The following is a 22,965-nucleotide window of genomic DNA, read 5'->3' as shown; positions in this document are numbered from 1 at the left end:
TATATGTTGCTTTCTCTGATGACATGGCTTATTCGGCTATAATTGCGTCTAAAAGTTTAGTTTTGGTTAATGGCAACACAATACTGTGTTTGAGTGGCCAATTCTGAGTCAAGACTGATTCCATCCAAACCAAAAATGTAAGATATTTATGTGCTTATAAATTATTTATTTATTTGAAACCCATTTTTACTGCCAAATAAATTATTGTTCATCTTTATTTTATTTTGCTGCTTGTAAATATGTACAGTTCTGATTAAATATACAAACAAAAGTTGTTGTGCTCGTTTTGTTGTAACTACACTTTTTTACAATAATGAACTAACGACACAAAAGTATGATCACATAAAAAATACATTATAAAAAGTTTACAATTATTTATTTTTATTATTTTTTTGCTTTTTATATTAACATACAAAAATATGTATGACACAATCAAAATGATACAAAATAGTGATTCACACTTCTTGAATTAGTCCTGCTCATGTGTTTGGTGTTCAACACACACTACTCAGCTTTGACGCCATCCACAGCTGCATCCTCTGGCTCCGCCCCCCATACCTGAACACACCCCTCCATTGAAGTCAAAAGGCGGGGCTCCGTTGGGTGGAAGGACAGCGATTGGACGACAGCTTTCCCAACAGGCAGCTTTAAAGTCAGGGAGCCCTACAAGGATAGATTACAGCTTCACATATTCAACTTGACATTATGTCAAAGCATTGGCTCTGTGGGTCATGTGACTTATTCTGCTCACCTCCACCAGATCCCAGAAGTAAACATGACCATCTTCTGAACAGCTCAGAACATGTGTGTCTTTATCAGACAGACAGCAGTCAAGCTTATAGCCTTTATTGACATGACCGGAGTACCTGTGAAGAGACACCACAGAAACACGTCATATTGAAGTGATAATAGTATAGATGTATAGAAATAATATATTAATGTAGTGTAGTATTTACTGTTCCATTTAACTAACATTTTAACATGAATTAAATGAACTGTTTTAGAAAATTTATTGAATTACTTTATTTCACTGTCATGTTTAATTATGCTTTTAAACATAACTTTAATTAAACTGTTTTCAATAATGCATATTTATTTGTTAATGTGATAAGTGATTTATTTATTAAAATTACCATGTTTAACTACGCTTTTAAACATGAATTAAACTATTTTAAATATGCATATTTATGCTTTTGAAAAGTGAGTTTTTTGGGGTTTGTCAAATTTAATTTATTAATTTAAAGTATACTTTTAGACATTTTAAGTGTGCAATTATTATTATTTTTTTGTCAATTTGAAAAGTTAGGTTTAATATCCATTTTTAATTTTGAATTAACACATTGAAAATAAAGTTCTCCATATACTTTACTCATAAAAGCCGAAAGAATCGTGGCAACTAGCATTGTTTTTAAAAAAATCTAGTTTTATTGTACTTGTGTAGTAGTTTGATCTGTGCTGTACATACTCTCCCAGCATCTCCCCTGAGCTTTTGTCCAACAGGCGCACCGTAGAGTCCAAACTGGAGCTAAGTGTGCACTGACCGTCCCGACTGAAACACACACAAGTGATGGGACCTGTGGAGCACAAATACACACAACAAAAGCATGTTAGACATCACACAGTAAAAAACTTATTTTTATTCCCTCATGTGTGATATAACTCACTTCCAATGAAATCGACATGAAGCTGTCCCATTCTTAGGTCATAACGCCTCACTCTTCCATCCACAGACCTGATAAACAACAAACTTCAGTTCCACACTCTTATTCTCACATCATATCCTACAATAAGTTTAGTTTGGTTCTGACCCCGTCAAAAGCTCATGCTCTGACACTTTTAGGCTGCTGATGCCATCCCGAGCCTCGTCCAGGATCTGGATCGGCTCCATCCGTCTGGATCTAGTGTCCCAACATCGTACTGTCCCATCAATGGAGCCTGAAGCATTAAGAAGTAACTTAGTCACAGTGAGATTGAGATTGGACTGTGGTTATTCCCATAATCAATTATGATTAAATGAAATTCATAAAGCCTAACCCACCTGACAGCATCACAGTAGCCTCCTCATTAAACTGCACACAGTTCACTTTCTAGGGAACGAGCATAACATTGAAAACAAAAGACATTTTAGTGAACAAATCATCTATACCTAATGAGTTTTATTTATTCACAATTATATACTGCAATTATCTAAGCAAACACAAATAATAAAGGCAGTATAATATCATGGCGGGGAATGCGGTATTACCCCTGCGTGCCCGCGAAGTTTGCGCGTCACCTGTCCAGACCCCACATCCCACAGAATGACGGTTTTATCCGAGCTGCAGGAGCACAGCTGACTGTTGTCAAAAGAACTGCGAAAAGAAAGTGAAATTAACACAAACCTAACACAGTAGTGATGATATTTTAATGTGATGTATGTAAGATATAAAAATACCAGTCCACGTCCAGCACTTCATATCCGTGACCGGTGTAAGTCTTCAGCAGAGTCCCTCGACTCACACTCCAAAGCTTCAGAGATTTATCACCGCCACAGGTCAGCAGATAATTCCCATCAGCTGGAAGAACATGTAATATATATATATAAACGGCAGGTGGTTACAAGTCTGAGATTAGCTCTGTTTTCACTGGTGTTCCCCAGGGCTCAGTCTTGGGCCCTTTACTCTTTCATTAGCCCTATTCGCACGGGATTAGTATTACCCCTGGACCTCTGTAATTAGGAAATTACCCCCTGACGTCTGTGTTTTTGGTGGCTCATTCACACGGGCAAATAAATGTTCGTAATTCCCTCGAGTTTACGGACTTTACAGCGTGCGCCCACCCATTCACACTTCACTAGCTGAACGTGCTGAAACGAAGATCGCGCTGCAGTATTGCAATTCAAAAAAAGAACTTATTTAAAACCAATTTATTAGAGAAATATATTATAGAATATCATAGTATTGTATAAATATATAATATATCTTCTTTTTCTTTTATTCTTTGTCCATATTTACAACAAGCCTGCCTGAAGAAGGTATTATGAATACCGAAACATCGCGATAGGCTTGTTTTTCTATTCATTTTATTTGGTTTATTTCATTTTATATAATTTTTACTCTTTCACACTTTGATTTCTTGAGATAGCCTACTTACAGGATGGACGTCTTTAGAGGCCGTGTGAGACAAAGTAATGCTCCACGATACAGACTACTAAATTACACTACCACAAAAAGCGTCCAAACTTTCCAAAAGAGCTTCCATGTTGCGCCAAAATACTTAATTTGACGTTTCCATGACAACGGTCCGAGTTGAGCTTCCGGATCACGTCTTTACTGTAGTTTGTTTTCTCTTTTGCAGCACTTCATAGTTTTTATTGGAGAAAAACTATAATCGAATTGGAGTAGATCATATCGATTGATTTTATTGTTAATATAGTTTTAATACAGACGTAAAATGGACTGTTAAACGGCCCATAATGGTTATTACGTTCTTTAGAAAACGATAGGCTCACAGAAAAACAGCCCAAATCACAGACATGGGGATTCGCACGGGACTGGTATTATCAGAGGACCCATGTGTTGGCCAAAATACGGTAGGTAATTTTCGGGGGAATTTTTACATACATTTTTACAGACATGGCAGATTCGCACGGGATAAAAATCACAGACGACCTCTGCGATTATTACAAATTACCGGAGGTCCCTAGGTAATACTAATCCCGTGCGAATAGGGCTATATTTATCTGTCACCACTTGGTCCTTTGTTGCAATCGCTTGGCCTCCATCACTTTTATGCTGATGATATGCAGATTTATATACACTCAAAATCTGGTGAACACCCTGATGCTGGTTTTCTCTTAGGTCGTATTCCTGAGGATGAGTAATAATTTCTTGTGTCTGAACAGTGGTAAAACTGAAGTTATACTCATTGGTTCCCGTCATCAAATTTCCAAAGCTGGTTCACTGTTTTTGACTACTGATGGCTCTGTCTTGGAGACTCAAAGTAAAGCGAGGAACCTTGGAGTTATTTTTATTGCTAGTCTTTCACTTGATTCTTTAGTTCAGAGTACTGTTAAAACATCATTTTTCCACCTCAGAAATATAGCAAGATTGCATCCTATTCTCTGTATCTTAAAAGCGAATAAAGAATGATAAAGAAGCTGATAAAGATGAATGTTGGTAATCAAACCGTGACGGCACCCATTGACTTTCATATTAGGAAAAAAGTCATATGGAAGTCAATGGGTGCCGTCAACTGTCTGGTCAACAACATTCTTCAAAATATCTTCTTCTGTGTGCAACAGAAGAAAGAAAGGTTTAGAACAACTTGACGGTGAGTAGGCTAAGCAATGACGGAAAAAATAATCATTTTTGGGTGAAACATCCCTTTAAAGCTACACTGTGTAGGATTCACTCCCATCTAGCGGTGAAATTGTATATGACTACCAACTGAATATTACTTTCTAGCTCCTCCCATTCCGAAGGCGTTTTAACTCCTACGGTGGCCGTATTATTTCAAATCTGCCGACAAACGCGAGCAAATCTCCCTCTCGCATTCGTCACGGTGCCACCGCGTATAAAAACCAAGCGGCAACCTCCCCGTCTCTCTCTTGAAACCAACACGGAAGTGAGTTAAACTGCAATTCATTAACTGGCCGCTTGGCCTGGCTGCAGAAGTGAGTCAAATCTGTATCTCCCTCATGTTAAAATTACCAACTTTACAGCAGAAAAAAACATGTTTACAGCCTGGTTCTCTCTGTGGCTTTGGTCTATACAGCTAATTTTGCCCTTCATAACAACTGTGAGGGGGGTGAATTTTTTTATAACTCATCCGTTTAGTTGATTAATATTTAAATTTAAGGGTGTGGCCACTTGAGTGACAGGTGGATTCCCGCTGATGTCAATGCTAGCCGTTTGTCTGCTGTTACTAGCCGTCACTTCACCTCAGCAAATCTTAGCTGCTGAACTTGCCTTCTCTGTAGTGTTTGTGCTTTTTTTCGGGATTATTTCATACAATTTAATACTTGGGTACAAAGCCCACGTCTTTGGATTCAGTCGTTGTCGTCGAGTATCGTTTGAGAGAACAACCAGCGCTGTATTTCAGTTGTTTTCCTCTGTGAACAGGCACTAATGGATGTCTGACAATTTCGTTGCTTTTTGGGGTTTTCAAATTTAAAACGTCAATAAAGGCTCGTTCGTTCTGCTCTCACGGAACAGATGGATTATATGCTTATGTACCGTCAGATGAAATCATGCAGGCGTCGGCGCTTTCTCCGTTCATGCAATAAATGCACATCCATGAATGAGCGCGGATTTTCTAGCGCATTTAACGTTACTTGCACTTCAAAGGCAATATATCTATGGTTTAACGGTTTAACCCATTTGAGAGGCGGCCGAAATCAGAATTTAAAATGGACTGAATAAGCTCTCTACGAACTTGAGCGATGCCGCGCTGACGGACCATGAAAGAGTGACTGACATGTATGCACATAAATCACTGTCACACACAAACACTCTCGAAGTAATACACAGTCTCACTTGTAGCCATGTATTTTAACTATTATAATATTTCGAAGGGCAAAAACAGGAACTTTTAATTGGCTTTACATCATCAGCTAACTCGATCACGTCGAGCTAGGTGATTTCAGATAGCCAGGCTCATATCTATGGCCAGGCTCCTCAGCTCCACTCACGCACTGTTTGCCTATTTTCTGTTATCCGGGAGTGACGCAAGGCCAAGATGGCGACGGACGGCTCCGCCCACTTTAGGCTTCAAAAATGCTCTCCAGAAACCTACGGGTGACGTCACGGACACTACGTCCATATTTTTTTACAGTCTATGATAAAAACGCGAAAGGCGAAGCTTGTATGTCCCCCTTTGTCTAATGTATTTTCAAGATGGATGCGCAACATGGCTTCCGCCATTCGAGCGACTCGCTCGTATGTATTCTAAATGGCAGATTATACACTTACGAGAATACTTAATTAGTTGGTTGAAGTGATTACACATTAATGAGAACGTATAATTTTGAAATAACAACGTGTTTTTTTGCTAAAAATCAACTTAAAATATTACACAGTGTAGCTTTAAGCATGTGTGAAACAACAGCGTCACGCAGTACCTGTTACTTTTCTCAACGCTAATCAGGAATGGCCAATCAGAATCGTTAGTACTAGAGATAAGACTGTGACTGAGGTACAAATCTTTAAAACTTAACACATTTAAAAGACTATACTTAGTGTATAGGTCTCCAACAAAGCGATAAAATGAAGCTGAAATATGCGACCCGTCATGTACCTTCTTGAGATAGACGGCTGTTTGTTTTAAGGTTAAAAAAGCAGATAGTTCGCTCAACAGTCCGGGCTCTTACCGTTGAAGCGCACGGCTCTCACGGCGCCCTGCTGACAGTCGACAGTCCGCAGGAGAAGCTGCGGCAGCTGAGGAGCTTGAGGACGGGGCTGGGGGAAAGCCATGACTCTAGCTGTAGATATTTACTAAAAAATACATAATGAAGCGGTGACACTACAATGAACCCAGAACTACTCCACAAACTGCATAAAAACACCGTTTTCTTCAGCGGAATTTATGTTGATAAACGGTGCTCGTTATCGCCATCTGATGTGTCGGAAGACGCACGTTCTTGAAAATTTTGTTCGCATTGTGTGTTTATTTTGGAGGTTTAAATATATATTTTTTAATTTCATGCTTTTCATTATAACTATTTCATAAGTTATCATGTGCATGTGATGGAAAATGCATCTAAATTTACTCAATATTAATGAAACAAACGCAATAACAGAAGCCAGATATGATGCACCTACCTAGCGATTTTGATAACCAGAATGAAAGGTTCTTTTCACATTCATAACACACATGACAGTGTGTAGTAATAACAAAAAAGAAATAGGACACAAAATTATGCAACAATATTTTACTCAACCATAAAGTCAAGAGCAAAATGGACCATAATCACATATACAATCAAATACTGTGCAATGTGAACAAACTGTTGGCTAAAAATCACTGGATTGTTGAATATCTTCCCACCCACATCATAAACATGACTGATTTCCAGTACATATCTGTATGAATCAAAATAGCTATTTACAATGACTAAGTAATCAAAGAATTTATGGTACATATCACATAAAAAGTTAGCCTGAGTCTCAGCTTAAGTAACTTGTAATGTTTTACTAACAGAAAAAGACATCTGAATTGTTATCAGCATCTACAGACATTACAAGAAAAGCAAAACGGAGGTCAAAAACAGTTGGTGGTTTAGGAAAAGCAAGTTATTTCTTCTTGCCCTTTCTGGCTTTGGCCAAAAGTGCAGGGTCAATCTGATCTGCAGCCAGTCCTCTGACGGAGAACAGACGCGCAGCCCGTTCCTGCAGGGTTCCTCCACACTTCATCCCTCGTTCCATCAGCTCTTTCTTCAGCCGCTCCAGACCCAAAGCCTCCAGCTGCTCCGGCCCACTCGCAGAGAGCAGATCCAGCGGACCCTCCGCCTAGAGAGAGAGAGAGAGGTCGGGATTATCAAATAAAAAAAACATTTCCAACAGGAACAACCACATCAGAAGTAGGAGATCTCACCACTTCCAGCTTCTGAGTGCTCTCGGCTGGGCCGCTCTGTGCTTCTGCTGGCGCAACCTGCAACTTCTCTTCGGTGCTGCTGTTTTTAATGATGTCAACCTGCAACTTCTCTTCGGTGCCGCTGTTTTTAATGATGTCAACCTGCAACTTCTCTTCTCCAGTGCTGCCATTTTGACTGATATCAACCTGCAACTTCTCTTCTGTGCCACTGTTTTGGCTGATTTCAACCTGCATCTTCTCCTCTTCTGTATTGCAGTTTTTAATGATGTCAACCTGCAACTTCTCCTCTTCGGTGCTGTCGTTTTGGCTGATGTCAACCTGCAACTTCTCTTCTGTGCCACTCTTTTGGCTGATATCAGCTGTACGTTCCTTCTCGGCCTCCTTCTGCTCCTCTTCCTGGCTGTGTGTTGGGGAGCTTGTTGGGCTCGAGGAGGAGCTGCTGGTGCTGCTGGGCTGGTCCTGAGGTTCTGTCCTGTCGCTCCCCCTGGTGGTTGAAGCCGGCTTAGGTTTGGGAACATCTGAACTACAGGAAGCCCCAGAGGTGGATGGGGAGGCCTCGCTGTCACTGTCATCACTTCCTTCACCAGAGCTGCCCATGTCTTCCAGTTCTCCAATGCCAGACCTAATGGATTAAAGAAGGCATATTGCAGATTTGAAAGCTTTGGAAATTTCATGAAAGCTTTCATCTTTGTAGTCCATCTACATTTCCTTTATCATTGCCCACAACACATGTGAAATCTCACCAGAAACATTTCTTCTTTGCTTTCTTTTGGCCTGTGGTTGGTGACGGACGCTTGCGGCTCGGTTTCTCGTCCGCCTGAACGAGACCACTAGAGGAAGCCTGCATGCCTGAATAGTAGAGAAGTTTATTTTCAACTTTTACCTTTACTGTCAAGAATTAGGGATAGGGGATATATTGAACATTTATAATATGCAATATTACACATACGCAATATTACACACACACATACTAATATATTATATATATACAGTTGTAATCAAAATTATTCAACTCCCATTGCAAATCAGGTTTATTGGCAAAATGTACAGACTTTCAGCTGTTTGCAATCAATTAATCAAACAAAAGTAATTGAAATAGGTCAACACAACACGTTTCAAGTGGTTTCCCCAAATTCAACTGAAAATGCAACTTTTAATGACTTCCGCAGTCTCAAATTATTCAACCCCCTGAATAGAATCCCTCACTACAGCACAAATCTTCAAAGCTTGTTGTTTCAAGCACGTCTGGTGCAACTAATCAAGGGCTTCATTAGTTGCACCAGGTGTGCTTGAGTGAGAACACATGAAATATCTGAACTGGCTAGGTTTGTTAAGTGTCACGTTTCACTGCATGTTAGATTTACTTATTTTTATTGATAATAATAATAATAATAATAATACATAATTTTATAAATATAATAAATAATTTTATACATCACCTTGCTGCAGTAATAAATGAATAAATGAAGGTCACTTTAAACATTTTTAAATGTATTATTATTATTTTTCTAGATATATAAAAGTGCTCATTTTATCAATGATCAGAAATCAAAATTAACTAGTGTAAGTGAGAGAATTTTTAAAAAGAGAGATATTTTACTTTATTAGGGTCTCTGATTAAACATCTCTTATGATTCAAATTGTAATTGGTTCAAGTGAATTAGTAGTGGTCATAGTTTTTGAACATCTCAAAATAAATGCAACAAAAGATGTAATTCACTAGGATGAAACACACACACATACATATACACACACACACACACATACATACATACATATATATACATATATATATATATTAATGTTTATAAATATTCATAATTCCTCTATGTAAATGTAAAGTATTCTAGGCTAGCACATGGAATTTGAACACAGAAAATCACCAAGATACCTTTCAATACAGAGTCCTCCAGTCTCTCTGAGAGGTCGTGGCACTGCCGTTCATAATTCGTGTCAGTGAAATAATGTTTTGGCTCGGCCAATTTCCTCTGAATCCGCTCCAGACGACGCTGCTCCTTTTCTGCCTCTCGGTCGGATTGCTTTTTCAACCACTCGGCCATTCTACACAAACAAATATTCACTTACTCATACAATCATACAAGCCAGATGTGATGCAGCTTATGAATATAATCAAACAAGCATGCAAAAAATGAATATGGTATTAATCAGCATTACTCTTTCTCATGATTGACGTCTCGAAGTCTTCTCCCACTCAGATCTCTGCAGGCCTCGCGGTTCGTGGTCTTTTCGATTTGTGCACCGAGGGCCCTCAACATAGAGCCAAATCCTACAAAACAAATATGAGTTTAAAACATCTTTATAACTTTTAAATGTTCAAAACGTTATATAAATATTTTTTACAACAAAATATAATCTAACGGAATCATAATTTAGAACCTAGAATTAAAGAAAGAATTAAAAATACCACCATGTGGGATTGGTTCCAAATAATAAATTAATTCCATTCCCATTTTATAGTCGTGGACAAATTTATACCAAAGAAGACCCGAATCATTACACTACAATATAAATCTATAAAACAATAAGTCAAATATCAACAGCCTATCGTACTGTAATATTTACAGACTTCAGAGAGATCAATACTCGTCTGGCTAACGTTACCTCCTTTGCCTCCTCGTAACCGAGGCTCCAGACGGTACACAACTCCAGACTGAAGCGGGTCTTCACTGCCAGAGACGCGGCCATTACTCTTCACGTAGAAATCCGTACAACAGACGCCCTGAGAGAAAATAAATACATACTTTAGGAAACTTTAATCATCATCAAAATCACATTGAACCATCAGCAGTGAGAGAGTACAGCATAACTAGAGTTCATATCGCATTAACGTTCGGCTGATGATAGACTCACCTCTTTAACGGCAAAATGACTGATAAGATCGCTGACAGTCGAATCCGGGCCGACAGTTAGGTTAGTAAACCTCAAATTCGGTGAAATTACGAAGAGCTCCATGTTTTCTTCTCCTCTGTTTGTTCTCGAAGATGTGCTTATAAACTTCCGGTAAAAGCTGTGACGTGCAACTGCGTTGACTCAACTACGGAAGCCGAGAGAACTTTCCAAATCGTAGTAAATTCAAAAGTCTTTTTTATACAAAATAAATTGAGCAGTATATCGAAGCTTTTTCATCTTCAGAGATCTACAAAATTCTGAATACGGTAAAGCTGTATTGCCTTTTTAATTTATATAGCTTTTATATTTATATACATAATTTAAATAAATTACATAACTCACTGGTATAGGCCTAAATCTATCACAGAGCCCCTGGCTGAATATATATATATATATATATATTATATATAAACACAAACTTTTATGTTAGATGATTAATAACATTTTAGCATAGTATGAGCATCATAAATCCAAAACCACCATGCTAGAATCTCACTTTTTTTCCCTCATTTTTTCCCATGAAAATCACACTTTCTCATGTATGCTCTTATTTTGAAATGCTCCCTGCGTGCTCTGCTCCTTATGACGTTTCAACATGGCGTCGCTCTGCAAGGTGATGTTCAACGTGAGTTCCAGATCATCTTTCCTGCCAAAACACAGTGTTTTAGCCACGCTCCGATCATTATACAGCTCAGACGCGAGCGGAGGAGAGGGCGAATCGCCCGAGAGGGTGAAGAGCGGGTTTGCAGCCGCATATGATCTGCACTCGGACCTGCGGCAGAGCGGCGACCTGAGGAGCTCCAGGGACGAGACCTCCTTCACATCGCTCCTGCGACACTCCCCGCTCATGCAGATGGGTCCCGCCAAAGACAAGATCGTCGTCGGGAAAATCTTTCACGTCGTCAATGACGATCTGTATATCGATTTCGGCGGGAAGTTCCACTGTGTGTGCAGGAGGCCCCCGGCGCCGGACGGGCAGAAGTACCAGAGGGGCAGCAGGGTGAGACTGAGGCTGGAGGATCTGGAGTTGACCTCGCGGTTCCTGGGAGCGACCAGCGACACGACGCTGCTGGAGGCGGACGCCACACTGCTGGGACTGATGGAGAGCAAAGACACCAAGACCAAGGAATAGTTGCCAAGGACAACACTGAGATTGAACTTTGTGTGTGTGTGAATGGACACTGTAATGTTTGAGATATATAAAATTTAAAATCGCACTGATTTTGATTATTGTTTATTAATGTCTGAGGCCCTAAATATATATACAATAACAAAATATATATATATATATATATATATATATATATATATATATATATATATATATATATACACGCATTCACAAACAGTCTTTTCAAAATCACCAGAGGTGGACAGAGTACACAGCTTCATTACTTGAGTAAAAGTACAGATACCCCTTGCTAAATTTTACTCAAGTACAAGTAAAAGTACTACAGTCAGATGTCTACTTAACCCTCTGGGCTTCTTCGTAAAATAGTCACACTTAGCTTCCTCCCGCCCGAAAACGGGCGAAGCCTTAAAATGTTACTTTACTTTTTCCCAGGATAACCAATCAAATATATTTTTGTTCTATAATGTTTTCTGATTATTATTTAGAATTTTTAGAATTTTTTATGATACTTTGCATTAATTATATAATTTTTATGAGCTATTTTTTCCATTAGAATTAATATATATATTTTTATTTTATTTATTTTATTTTATTTTTCAATAAATGCAACATTTCACATCAAATTAGAGTGCAGGCCTAAAAAAAAAAAATTTTCAAGTGAGAAGAGCGCCACCTAGTGGCTTCAAAATTTATTCATTTGTGTCATGTCCTATAACCGCCTATAGGCGGCCTATAGCTTTTTTATTTATTTATTTGATTTATTCCCATTCGGAAAGAAAACAATTTATTACTAATCAACCAGTGAATGGAACAGCACAAATTATATATCATTTTAAATCTTAGGATCTCAGCTTTTTAATGAATCTAATTACATTAGATTACATTTATTAATTCCTAACGAGTGCTGAGTAATCCCTCTAAAACCAAGTGTACCGCCAGCAGGCGCCACCTAGCTGCGAAAATATTCATTACCATATTTTTCAAAAATCTTGCCTTGATTAACACAAAGTTGATGTCATTTGAAAGCTTAGAGTCTGAACTTTACAGTGAATGTATCCACTTTGAAAAACTCTTAAGTATTGCTGAGTTATTTGCTGATAAATAGAATTTCTTTTTTTTCATAATCTATAAAATAATGTACTGCAATGTGTCAAAAACATCATACAGCTCATGAAACATTCTCAGATAATTGAAAATGGCACTTCATTTTTTACAGCATATTATTACAATTAAAATGAGCCCAAAATTAAGATAATCTATTGCTTTTATGACAAGATATTCTTCATGGAGAAACAATTGCCCATGAGGGGTTGTCAAAGACTGTACAAAAAGGCTATCTCTTTTCAAAATGCTGTAATTTTTGATTCCTTTATCCAAAAATTATTATTTTTTTATCCAGATGCAGCTAACATGTAGGGGGACTTCACTAAAAAAGAATTTTCCTCCTACCTTATTTCCTTCCTGAGTTATTCCATGACAAATAAGAAAGATATGCAAAATCATAATAAAAATTATATATATATATTGTCTTTTATCCGCCGTTTCTTGGCAGGACAATGTCCAAATGTAATGTAATTTATATTTTCAAAAAATTTAAAAAGAGTTCTTTCAAACGATACCTACCTTTTGACTCTCCTTGCTATAGTTTTGGAGTTATTATGATTATATAATTTTTATATAGTTTGGGGCAAAATTTGCTGTTTCAGTCTTACCAGTTCATTTCTCTCTGTGTGTGTGTGTGTTTGTGTGTGTGGGTGTGTGTGTGGGGGGGGGGAGGGTGTCTTTTTTGCACTCTTGATGTTTTAGAGTGTCACCCCTTCATTGCTGTACACTTTTTTTCAGCACAGTGGCTGATCTGTAGCTTGTACCACCAAAAGTTTCTCTGAGTTTTCCTATTTTTTCGTATTTCCCATTCATTTCCTATGTCGCCCGTTTTCGGGCGGGAGGAAGCTAAGTGTGACTTTTTTTTTTACGACCCTTTAACATATCAGAATCATCTCCTTGATTTTTTTGTGTGTTCATATAGGTAATAAAAGAAAAGTCACCAAGTTTCACCCCCATCCGATGAAGCAAAAAAATTTAACAATTCGAAACGTTCAAGTTTTCGCCCGTTTTCGGGCGAAGAAGCCCAGAGGGTTAAGTAAAAGTACTAAAGTACTTGTTTTTAAAAGTACTTGAGTATCAAGAGTACAAGAGTACATTTTCTAAATATTGCATTACTACTGCCACAGTGCTTACATTGGTAAACAGAGCAAACACTTGAAGCGAAAACTATCATTAACTTGTTCAGAAAATTGAAATAGTCTGGCGAGGTGGGGCCACGGGTTCGGGATGCGATATTTTTTTCCCCAGGATGGTAGGGGAAGACTCATGAATATTCATTAGGGAAGTCATCCCTGATAGGTCTGATGACCTACCCCTAACCCTACCCCTAAACCTACCCGTCACTGGGGGTCTTATGACCTCCCTAACCCCGCCCCTAAACCTACCCATCACTGGGGTTAAGACCAATCAGGGATGACTTCCCTAATGAATATTCATGAGTCTTCCCCTACCATCCTGGGAAAAAAAATACTCCCGGGATGGACCTGCTGCGTCTTCATCCATTGTTTCGTCCATGCTTCGTCTCTTATCTAAATCTGACCATGGAGTTGACTTTGGCGGAAAGCTGAAGGTGATTGCTGATAGGCTGTCCCAATCAGTGGCCCCTGCACAATCCAATCACATTTGAGAGGGAAACAACAACAAATTGAGGGTTTCTTTTTTCCTTTTTTTTTTTTTAGAAGTAACGGGTACTCACAGTTATGGATAGAAATGTAGTGGAGTAAAGAGTACAATATTTGCCTCTCAAATGTACTTGAGTAAAGTCATGAGTACTCCCCAAAAATGATACTCGAGTAAAGTACAGATCCCTCAAAATTGTACTTAAGTAAATGTACACCGTTACTGTCCGGCTCTGAAAATCACAGTATGGTTATTTATGTTACAATTATTCAAATGATCACAGAAGTACCGGGATAAAAGTATTTAGTTAAGATATAAACACTGCGAATGGTATTAATTGAGCAAAATAGAGCAAATCACCCTTTGATTGTAATGGTGCTTCAAATAGCCTGTATTAATTACATCGTTACACCAGTAGGTGGCGACAAGTTACTGTTAAAAAATGTATTTGTCATTGAATCGTTCACTCGAGATTTGTTCAATAACGCTGATTCATTCAATAATGAAAGAAGTGAAGTATTTACAAGGGAGTCATTGAATTATTCAGTCAAATTAAATAATCATTTTTAAATAGACAGCAGCTATTACAATTTTGTCAGAACCTCTAGTAAATTACATTATTTTGTTCAGTTGTCTTTTCAGAATTGTAATCTCTATTTGAAACCCCCAAAAATAGCGGTTCTCAATGTATCCAGAATCATTTATATATTCAGTGTATATAGCCATTAAAAACATAACATGCCAATAAGTTAAATTTAACCTTTATTTTCACTTCATATTAAGCAGCATAAAAGAAAGGATCTAGTGTAGTACAATTCCCTGAACATCCTATAATAACATAAGTTATTTTCATATAGATAATAATTGCACAGCAAATCACAGTGATCATAAATTCTAACAAAATCATACACGAACAAGATCAATTTCTGAATCTCAAGTAAAACGTTTCTTTAAATATCAAGGCCGTAATGGTGCAAACTTCAGAATGTTAAGTTAAGCTACAAGGTACAATAAAATATATCCTACAGCATAAGGTTAGTCGCATGCAGTTAAGAATAAAGCAGTTATATATATATATGTAAGGAATAATTGACGACAGGCCGTTGAATTATTAGAAAAATAATGCACACCCGAGGTGGTAATGCGGTCACGACGCGAAGCGGAGTGGCCGTTATACCTCGGGTGTGTATTATTTTTATAATAATTCAACGGCCTGAAGTCAATTATTCCGCTTATACTACAGTTACCACACCTTGAAACATTGTTCAGATTATGTATTTCAAGACGTTTGTAAAGTTTTTGTCATTAAAACGCTCTTGCATGTAGGACTAATTTCTTACGCATCTAATCCCATGCCTCCGTTGCTAATTCCAAAACGTCAGTTTAGAGTTAGTAACGGAGGTTTGAGCCACTGATAGCAGACTAATGCTGGGACACACGACTAGCTGACACATTTTCTGACTGTTTTCATCGACTGCAGCAGATTTTAAACACCGACTCTGAACACAGACTGAACGCGCTGAACGCGCGTTTGGGCATGATCAGTCATAAGTATCAAATTACATTCATAACCGGCCTTAAAGTGTGTCCCCGGCTTTATGCAGTTATTAATGCAGTTATTAGAGAGAGATGATGCAATAATGAGACAGAAAAGCATGCGTCATTATTATTTTTTATTTATTAATTCAATTCGTTTTAATTAATTCGTTCATTTTTTTTCTATTATTGACAGATAGTAGACTAGCCAAATAAATAAAACACAAAGCCCTTTTAACAAGTAGGCCTATCAATAATTATTTATTTGTTAAATTATCTGCAATAAAAATCCGTGCTGCAGGACTATCCATTTATTTAGCCTATATTCAGTTTATTTTCTATTGATTATATAGGACTATATACTTTATCTATTAAAATTAAACTGCATGTTTCCATTGATTGTGAAGCTAGACCATAGACTGTAAGCTAGACATTGAAAATTGCAGATCAAGCGCATGGGGCTGAATGTTTTTTCTTGTTATGAATTGTATCCTATTTTCCGTTATTACAGTTGACTACGCGAAGTGATATGGAACTGTAATGCGGTCAAGACCTGCCTGGAACTACTTTAGCCGTGCGTTTCCCTGAAAATAATGCACACCTTAGAACGTTTGTCAACCAATCAGATTCAAGCATTCAACGGCCCTGTAGTATAAATATATATATTAATTTACATTTAGTGGTTTATAATTGATAAAAGCATCTTGCATAATGAGGTGTCCTGTTTTAATCAAAAAGCATAGTGGCATAAGCTGATGTGATGGTTACGTTGGATGTGTTTTAAGGCAGTATTGTATTGCTCAGGTGTCTTTGGGTGTGTAATGGCTTAAAGCTGCGGTTGAGAGAGTGTGATTTCGGCCCTTCTAGTCCAGCATGATATGATCTTCTTCACACATCAACCACACATGGTCATGTACAGCCACTGTTTGGGACAGCAAGAGGGTTAACAAATTAATTTCCTTTATATACAATATTAAGACTTAATGCATTATCAATTATATGTCCCAGCATGTTGAAGAACATAGGAGACACTTTACCCACCTCGCTTATATTGAGTTCTGCGATGCCTGACCCTTCTCTATCCAGCTCTCTAAAAGACTCTGTTGAATATGACAGTCAATGAGACATTTTGAGGAATATTAGCGAATACATGATAAAAATAAATAGATATGTAAATGACATACTGAACATGGTCTCCAGTTTGACCAGGCAACAGACAAAGTTGTCGAAGTCAATTGTATCTCCTTCGGAATATCGCGCCACCAGTATCTGATGAAGCTTGTTATTCAGTTTAAAACCTTGGGACAAGAAAATAGGCACTGGTAAAACGATAGATTTTCACTGATTAAACATGCATTTAATTTGAATGATCCTAATATATGTTCTTAAAATCCCAAAATAGATTGATTTACAGTGGCTGCAAAAACGTATTTGTAAACTTATGAGCTGGTTCACTCTTGGGAATCAAAAATATACAGCATTACCCGTTTCATGAACAAATTACTCTAATGAATCGGTTCTTTTTAGTGAATAAAAAACAGAGCAACCTGATGCCTGAAAGAACGACTCTTTTGAACGTATTAACTTTAAAGCATACAGCCTTGATTCACGAAATCACGTGCAAGTAAAATGGTCACTATAACTGAAATATATCGAAATGAATCTGATTCAAATCAATTTGTTAAAGACATCTGTTATCGAGATTAAGCATGGGTATCCATACAGATCAAGATCAAGCTCTTGGTTTAACTCTGGTTCGTATGGAAGCTTGTTTCCGCCACGGAATAAAACAATTTAAAAGGTAATTGCGACTTTCTCACAATTCTGACTTTTTTCTTGGAATTGCGAGTTTATATCACAATTCTCAGAATTGTGATAGGCCTATAAACTTGCAGTTGCATGTTATAAAGTCAGAATTGCGTGATATAAATTCGCAATTCTGAGAAAAAAAAGTTTATAACTTATTAACATGCAATTGCGAGTTTATTTCACAAAATTCTGACTTTATAACTCGCAATTGCCAGTTTATTTCACGCAATTCTGAATTTATAACTCGCAATTGCAACTTTGACACAATTATGACTTTATAACATGCAATTGCGAGTTTATATCACACAATTCTGAATTTGTAACTCATAATTGCGAGTTTATTTCATGCAATTCTGAATTTATAACTCATAATTGCGAGTTTATATCACACAATTCTGAATTTATAACTCGCAATTGCAACTTTGACGCAATTCTGACTTTATAACATGCAATTGCGAGTTTATTTCACACAATTCTGAATTTATAACTCATAATTGCGAGTTTATATCACATAATTCTGAATTTATAACTCATAATTGAGAGTTTATTTCACACAATTCTGAATTTATAACTCGCAATTGCGAGTTTATTTCACACAATTCTGAATTTATAACTCATAATTGAGAGTTTATTTCACACAATTCTGAATTTATAACTCGCAATTGCGAGTTTATTTCACACAATTCTGAATTTATAACTTGCAATTGTAACTTTGACGCAATTCTGACTTTATAACATGCAATTGCGAGTATTTCACGCAATTCTGAATTTATAACTCGCAATTGCAAATTTATATCACACAATTCTGAATTTATAACGCACAATTGCGAGTTTATATCTCACAATTCTGGCTTTATAACGCGCAATTGCGAGTTTATATCTCGCAATTCTGACTTTACAACTCGCAATTGCGAGTTTATATCTCGCAATTCTGACTTTATAACACACAATTATGACTTTATATTGCGCAACTGCGACTTTAATGCAATTCTGACTTTATAACTCGCAACTGCGAGTTTATATCATGCAATTCGGAGAAAAAAAGTCAGAATTGAGAGATAAAAAGTCGCAATTACCTTTTTTTATTTTTTATTCTGTGGCGGAAACAAGCTTCCATTGGTTCCAAATCAGTTTGATTTGATCAAACATCAAGACCTTGTGAATCAAAATCAAATCAGTATTTGATCTTTAATCTCTATCCAGGAACATCATAACCACACAAGATTAACATTAAAAACTGATTATTACCAGCTGACTCCACAGCCAGGCGCATTTCATAGGAGCTCATTGTGCCAGATTTATCCAGATCAAACTGTCTGAAAATGCCCTGCAAATGAGATAAACGAGTATGAGTTGCCACCATACTATGTGATGTAGGGAAGGATATGTGATGATTGATGAACCACTCAGTTTCTCACCAGCCACTTCCTGATTTTATTCCACAGAATCTGGAACTCCACAATTCCCAGCCGTGCACTGCCATCTTTCTGAGTTCGATCAGTCAAGGCACATTACAGTATAAACTAAATGCTTATTAATAATCTGACCAAATGCATATATACAGTACGCAATCTGATAAGCAAAAGTCGTTAGCATTTCAGAATCTGAGGATACATCCATCAGGCTGACCATGCATCTGCACGACTCCATACTGAACCCGTCTGTCTTTAAGTCCCTGTCTGCAGAACACAGAAGAGCAGAGGTGTTTCTCAAGCACACATAGACACAGACACAGACCAGACGTGAACACTTGAAAACCTCAGCCGAGCTTACGTTTGCTCACCACTCGGTTCAGAATGGTCCTGAGCTCCTGAACTGAAATCTCCATGTCCTAAAAGAGAGTTTAGATCAAGTTTAATCTAATGGAATATACAATATCATTAATCAAGACACGCATAGAAACATACACACCTCTCCAGACAGCTGAGCAAACATTTTTTTGAAAGAGTTATCAATATTCTCCTCTGAAACCTCTTCCTGTGGATAAAACACACATTTATATTGGATATACACTGTTCCTTCCTTAAATGTAAGTCTGTGTACTTTTTTCCATCTGCAATATCAGAAAAGCATGGAAGCTTGTTTATGCCATGGAATCATTTTTTTTTTCAGATCTCACAATTCATAATTACGAGTTTATATCTCGCAATGCAATTCTGACTTTTTTTCTCCAAATTGTGAGATATAAACTGCCAATTTTTTTCCCTCAGAATTGGACTTTATAACTCAAAATTGCCTGTTTATATTTCACAATTCGGAGAAAAGAAGTCAGAATTGCGAAATATAAACTCGCAATTGTGAGAAAAAAGTTGTGTGAGAATTGTGAGATTTATATCTCGCAATTCTGACATTATAACTTGCAATTGCGGCTTTATATCTCGCAATTCTGCAAAAAAGTAGAGCAATTGTCTTTTTTATTTCATGGCGAAAACAAGCTTCTGTAGAAAAGTACTTACTTCATCTTCCAGGTTAAATGAAATCTCATCATCCATTTCGCTAAAAAAAAAAAAGAAGAATTTTTTTTCGTTTTCTCCAATATAATGATGCTGCACAAGGAAATACAACAAACAGGCGACTCCAAAAAAGCTAAATAATTAAATATAATCAATATTTTAAACTACTTATTTATACTACTGGTGTTTGTTGTAGTTGAATGGTCGGGTCACTTACTGAGTTTCTGACTGTTTCTCTGTGAAGACTCGCAGGACGAAGTCAGCCTCTTTTCCAGGCTCAAAAGTGGAAGGGACAATGAGATACTCGCCCGGTGGCAGTTTCAGTCGCGTACTGACCTCTCGCAGATTAATGAAGCTCTCAGACCGCGCACAGGACGATTGACGCAAGAAAAAGTCCTTCTTGAGGTGAACACTCTGGGAGCCACGAAACTAAAAACAGAAGAAATACAGTTTTTAACATCACAAGTTTATGAATGTAATTTAGAGGTGAAGTCTGTAATTTCTCCACCACCAAACAGATGAAAAAATTATTGTTTTTAAACAGGTTTCCTGAACACTTCCCTGTCTGCCATTGGTCAGTTAAACAGATAGCTCCGCCCCAAACTCACGGCATTGGTTAAGCCGCTGTTACTATGCGGGGCTGGTCAAAATACTCAAACAAACAGAGCAATATTTTGAAAACACCACAGGGACACAGTGTTTATACAATTAGGGGAATATCAACCTAGAAATGACTTAATTAAAAGCCTCTGCAGATTACAAAGTGTTTTATATACACTTCACCTTTAGATTCATATAAAACTGAAAAGATGACATACCTCTTCTGGGACCTAAAAACACAAATAAAAGACAAGAAATTAGGTATGATATAAGTTAACCATGATATCTAACAAAGTCTGTGAGTGTTGTTTCTTAATTTTTATTCTCAAACCTCATATAAGGCGAAGCCGATGGTGTGCATGTCCTGTCCTTGCTTGCGGTAACGCCGTCTGTCCTTTTGCATCAAGGCCACCATGAATGTGCAGGCCACCTCATCATCCTCAGGATCATCATCTTCCTCCTGTAGCGTGATCTTATATTGAGGATTTATCCAGAATGTATCTGACAAAAGAGACACCAAACTAGATGTGTAATGCAGTATGTTTTAGCTGATGAATAAGTTGCATTGTGAATTAATCTCACTGGGGTGGTTCCTGCAGCCCCCTGCTGTACTTCCTCGCCTCCAGGTGCCATTAAACTTAATCGTGTTCCAGAAATTTAGAGAATCTTCACTCAGAGCATCTGGTGTGAGGTTACAGATCTCCAGACGAGAAAACTGACGTTTGAACTCCTCAAATGACATCCTGATGTGGGCAGAGAAGCAAAGCATCAGTATCACAGCAAAACTCTGTGAAGAAAAAGTTTACACAGGAAATAGAAATGATTCAATTCAAGAGCTTTTGGAATTGGAGTCGATTCCAAGAACTGATACCAGACTATTTCTCTCGATTTTTGAGAAAAAACACGGCAGATAATGAGCTGCTCACGTATTTGAACACAGTGCCGCGCTTCACTCCGAAACATGCAACTCACGTATATCCAGGGATGTAGTGGAGGCTAAACACACGTAAACGCCGTTTGCGCACCTCCCAAAATTCGGATATAGCGTTTACCCACCTCCAAAGTGCGTTTATCCACCTCTAAATTTCACGTTATTTGAGCGGACTTTGCTTTTCCAGTGCGTGATCGCCGATCAGTAGCCTACATGATTCGAGAATTTGTGCCGTTAACGACAGAGCAGAACACGCAGCGCAATCACGGAGCGGAACATTGAGCAGAGAGCGCAGCGCACCGACACACACACACACACACACACACGGAACAAACGGCGCACACACGGAGCGGAAAAGACACGCTCGTGAAGTTACTAAACAAGCTGCGCGAGAATGAAACCTGATTTACGAACACGGAGGGGCGGGACGGCATATTTTCGACCTTTTCAATAGCAGCCGCAACAGGAAATCATTAAAACGAGGCAAAAAAAAGTGACTTTTTTTTATTCATTACAGGCAGCTGGTTTAATGTAGGGAGCATGTCGAAACCCAACTGTACAAGAGATTCAGAGGGAATCAAGCCTGCACCAGGTTAAAGACTTTTCCCTCTACAGGGAAACACTGATCCACATTTTTCTGACATATTATAGACCAAACAACTAATCGATTAATCGAGAAAATATTCAACAGATTAATCGACTATGAAAATAATCCCAAATCCCTAATCATTATGTACAAGTGCATTGCATTGGAAGCCCTGGATATAAGCCTCCCTCTCTATCTCTCTTAAATATTTTTGTTCTCTCTGTTTTGTCATTTAGTAAACTTTATAGATTTCAACCATATTATTCCTTCTTGAGTCTCTTTAACAAGAACTTAGATTAATGTATGAATTGAATAGTGATTGTGTGACATATGATGAGGGAACAACCAGTGATACCCTTGGTAGTACCATCAAATGATAGCCTATAGCGATGTCATCAGGATACACATACACCGGTAGGCAGTGGTCCACACGTCGTGGTCCACCAGAATTTATAGTTTACCCACCTCTTTTTTTACCACTACACCTCTGCGTATATCCAAAGCTTTGGAGTCGACTCTGGAGTCTGGACTCCCAACATCTCAGAATCAAAGAATCACTTCTTCTTGGAACTAACTCACAGCCCTAATATAGAGCGCATAATCCATAAAGATCAGATTTCTATGCAGGAGATTTACCAAAACTCGCCATCCTCCATGTGGTTGTTCATTTCCTCTCTTTCTGCTGGATCAATTCCATTCCACTCAGAAGAAC

The 22,965-nt window shown here is 37.8% G+C and overlaps 3 protein-coding genes and 1 pseudogene across 5 annotated transcripts in view; 1 reads left to right on the top strand and 3 right to left on the bottom strand.

The window, feature by feature from the left end:
- Positions 1-364: 364 nt before the first annotated feature.
- On the bottom strand, positions 365-6,572 carry wdr83 (WD repeat domain containing 83). The gene is made up of 9 exons (XM_084117974.1): positions 6,350-6,572; positions 2,435-2,555; positions 2,246-2,351; positions 2,039-2,087; positions 1,809-1,935; positions 1,665-1,732; positions 1,466-1,574; positions 752-866; positions 365-663 (listed from the first exon to the last, which is right to left on the bottom strand). The coding sequence occupies exons 1-9, from the start codon at positions 6,450-6,452 to the stop codon at positions 505-507; spliced, it is 957 nt and encodes a 318-aa protein (XP_083974100.1). The 5' UTR covers positions 6,453-6,572; the 3' UTR covers positions 365-504.
- Positions 6,573-6,895: 323 nt separating this feature from the next.
- On the bottom strand, positions 6,896-10,609 carry sde2 (SDE2 telomere maintenance homolog (S. pombe)). Of its 2 annotated transcripts, XM_084117973.1 has the most exons (8): positions 10,444-10,609; positions 10,195-10,312; positions 9,748-9,859; positions 9,464-9,633; positions 8,316-8,421; positions 7,714-8,194; positions 7,573-7,671; positions 6,896-7,487 (listed from the first exon to the last, which is right to left on the bottom strand). In XM_084117973.1, the coding sequence occupies exons 1-8, from the start codon at positions 10,543-10,545 to the stop codon at positions 7,272-7,274; spliced, it is 1,404 nt and encodes a 467-aa protein (XP_083974099.1). In that variant the 5' UTR covers positions 10,546-10,609; the 3' UTR covers positions 6,896-7,271. The 2 variants fall into 2 exon arrangements, with proteins under 2 accessions (XP_083974099.1, XP_083974098.1); XM_084117972.1 differs by having other exon boundaries at positions 7,573-8,194; positions 10,444-10,608.
- A 444-nt stretch (positions 10,610-11,053) lies between these two features.
- On the top strand, positions 11,054-11,717 carry mrps28 (mitochondrial ribosomal protein S28). The gene has a single exon (XM_084118008.1). The coding sequence runs from the start codon at positions 11,078-11,080 to the stop codon at positions 11,612-11,614; it is 537 nt and encodes a 178-aa protein (XP_083974134.1). The 5' UTR covers positions 11,054-11,077; the 3' UTR covers positions 11,615-11,717.
- A 3,366-nt stretch (positions 11,718-15,083) lies between these two features.
- Positions 15,084-22,965, bottom strand: part of LOC311085848 — a 43,459-nt pseudogene continuing 35,577 nt past the window's right edge. The window contains exons 28-41 of the transcript XR_014609595.1: positions 22,890-22,964; positions 21,319-21,479; positions 21,068-21,237; positions 20,955-20,966; positions 20,354-20,565; positions 20,140-20,179; positions 19,595-19,660; positions 19,457-19,514; positions 19,298-19,362; positions 19,102-19,170; positions 18,932-19,010; positions 17,059-17,172; positions 16,916-16,974; positions 15,084-16,796 (exon numbers count right to left, since the gene is read on the bottom strand). The product of XR_014609595.1 is annotated as an uncharacterized misc_RNA (transcript). The remainder of the gene's footprint in view (positions 16,797-16,915; positions 16,975-17,058; positions 17,173-18,931; positions 19,011-19,101; positions 19,171-19,297; positions 19,363-19,456; positions 19,515-19,594; positions 19,661-20,139; positions 20,180-20,353; positions 20,566-20,954; positions 20,967-21,067; positions 21,238-21,318; positions 21,480-22,889; position 22,965) is intronic.

This window comes from Abramis brama (genome assembly GCF_963993115.1).
Source record: "Abramis brama genome assembly, chromosome: 6".
In the NCBI taxonomy this organism is placed as follows: Eukaryota; Metazoa; Chordata; class Actinopteri; order Cypriniformes; family Leuciscidae; genus Abramis; species Abramis brama.
The sequence above is the reverse complement of the archived record's forward strand: the minus strand, read 5'-3'. Positions and strand labels throughout refer to the sequence as shown.

Bases quoted from the DNA above. Each gene is read 5' to 3' on its own strand.
- sde2 (XM_084117972.1), bottom strand. From the start codon at position 10,545: ATGGAGCTCTTCGTAATTTCACCGAATTTGAGGTTTACTAACCTAACT. The intron at 9,860-10,194 runs GTAACGTTAGCC...TTTGTTTTGTAG, and splicing joins GTTACGAGGAGGCAAAGGAG to GATTTGGCTCTATGTTGAGG. The intron at 8,422-9,463 runs GTATCTTGGTGA...TCTACTATTCAG, and splicing joins GGAGGACTCTGTATTGAAAG to GCATGCAGGCTTCCTCTAGT.
- wdr83 (XM_084117974.1), bottom strand. From the start codon at position 6,452: ATGGCTTTCCCCCAGCCCCGTCCTCAAGCTCCTCAGCTGCCGCAGCTT. The intron at 2,556-6,349 runs GTAAGAGCCCGG...ATGTTCTTCCAG, and splicing joins GAGAGCCGTGCGCTTCAACG to CTGATGGGAATTATCTGCTG. The intron at 2,088-2,245 runs GTAATACCGCAT...CTCGTTCCCTAG, and splicing joins AACTTCGCGGGCACGCAGGG to AAAGTGAACTGTGTGCAGTT.
- mrps28 (XM_084118008.1), top strand. From the start codon at position 11,078: ATGGCGTCGCTCTGCAAGGTGATGTTCAACGTGAGTTCCAGATCATCT.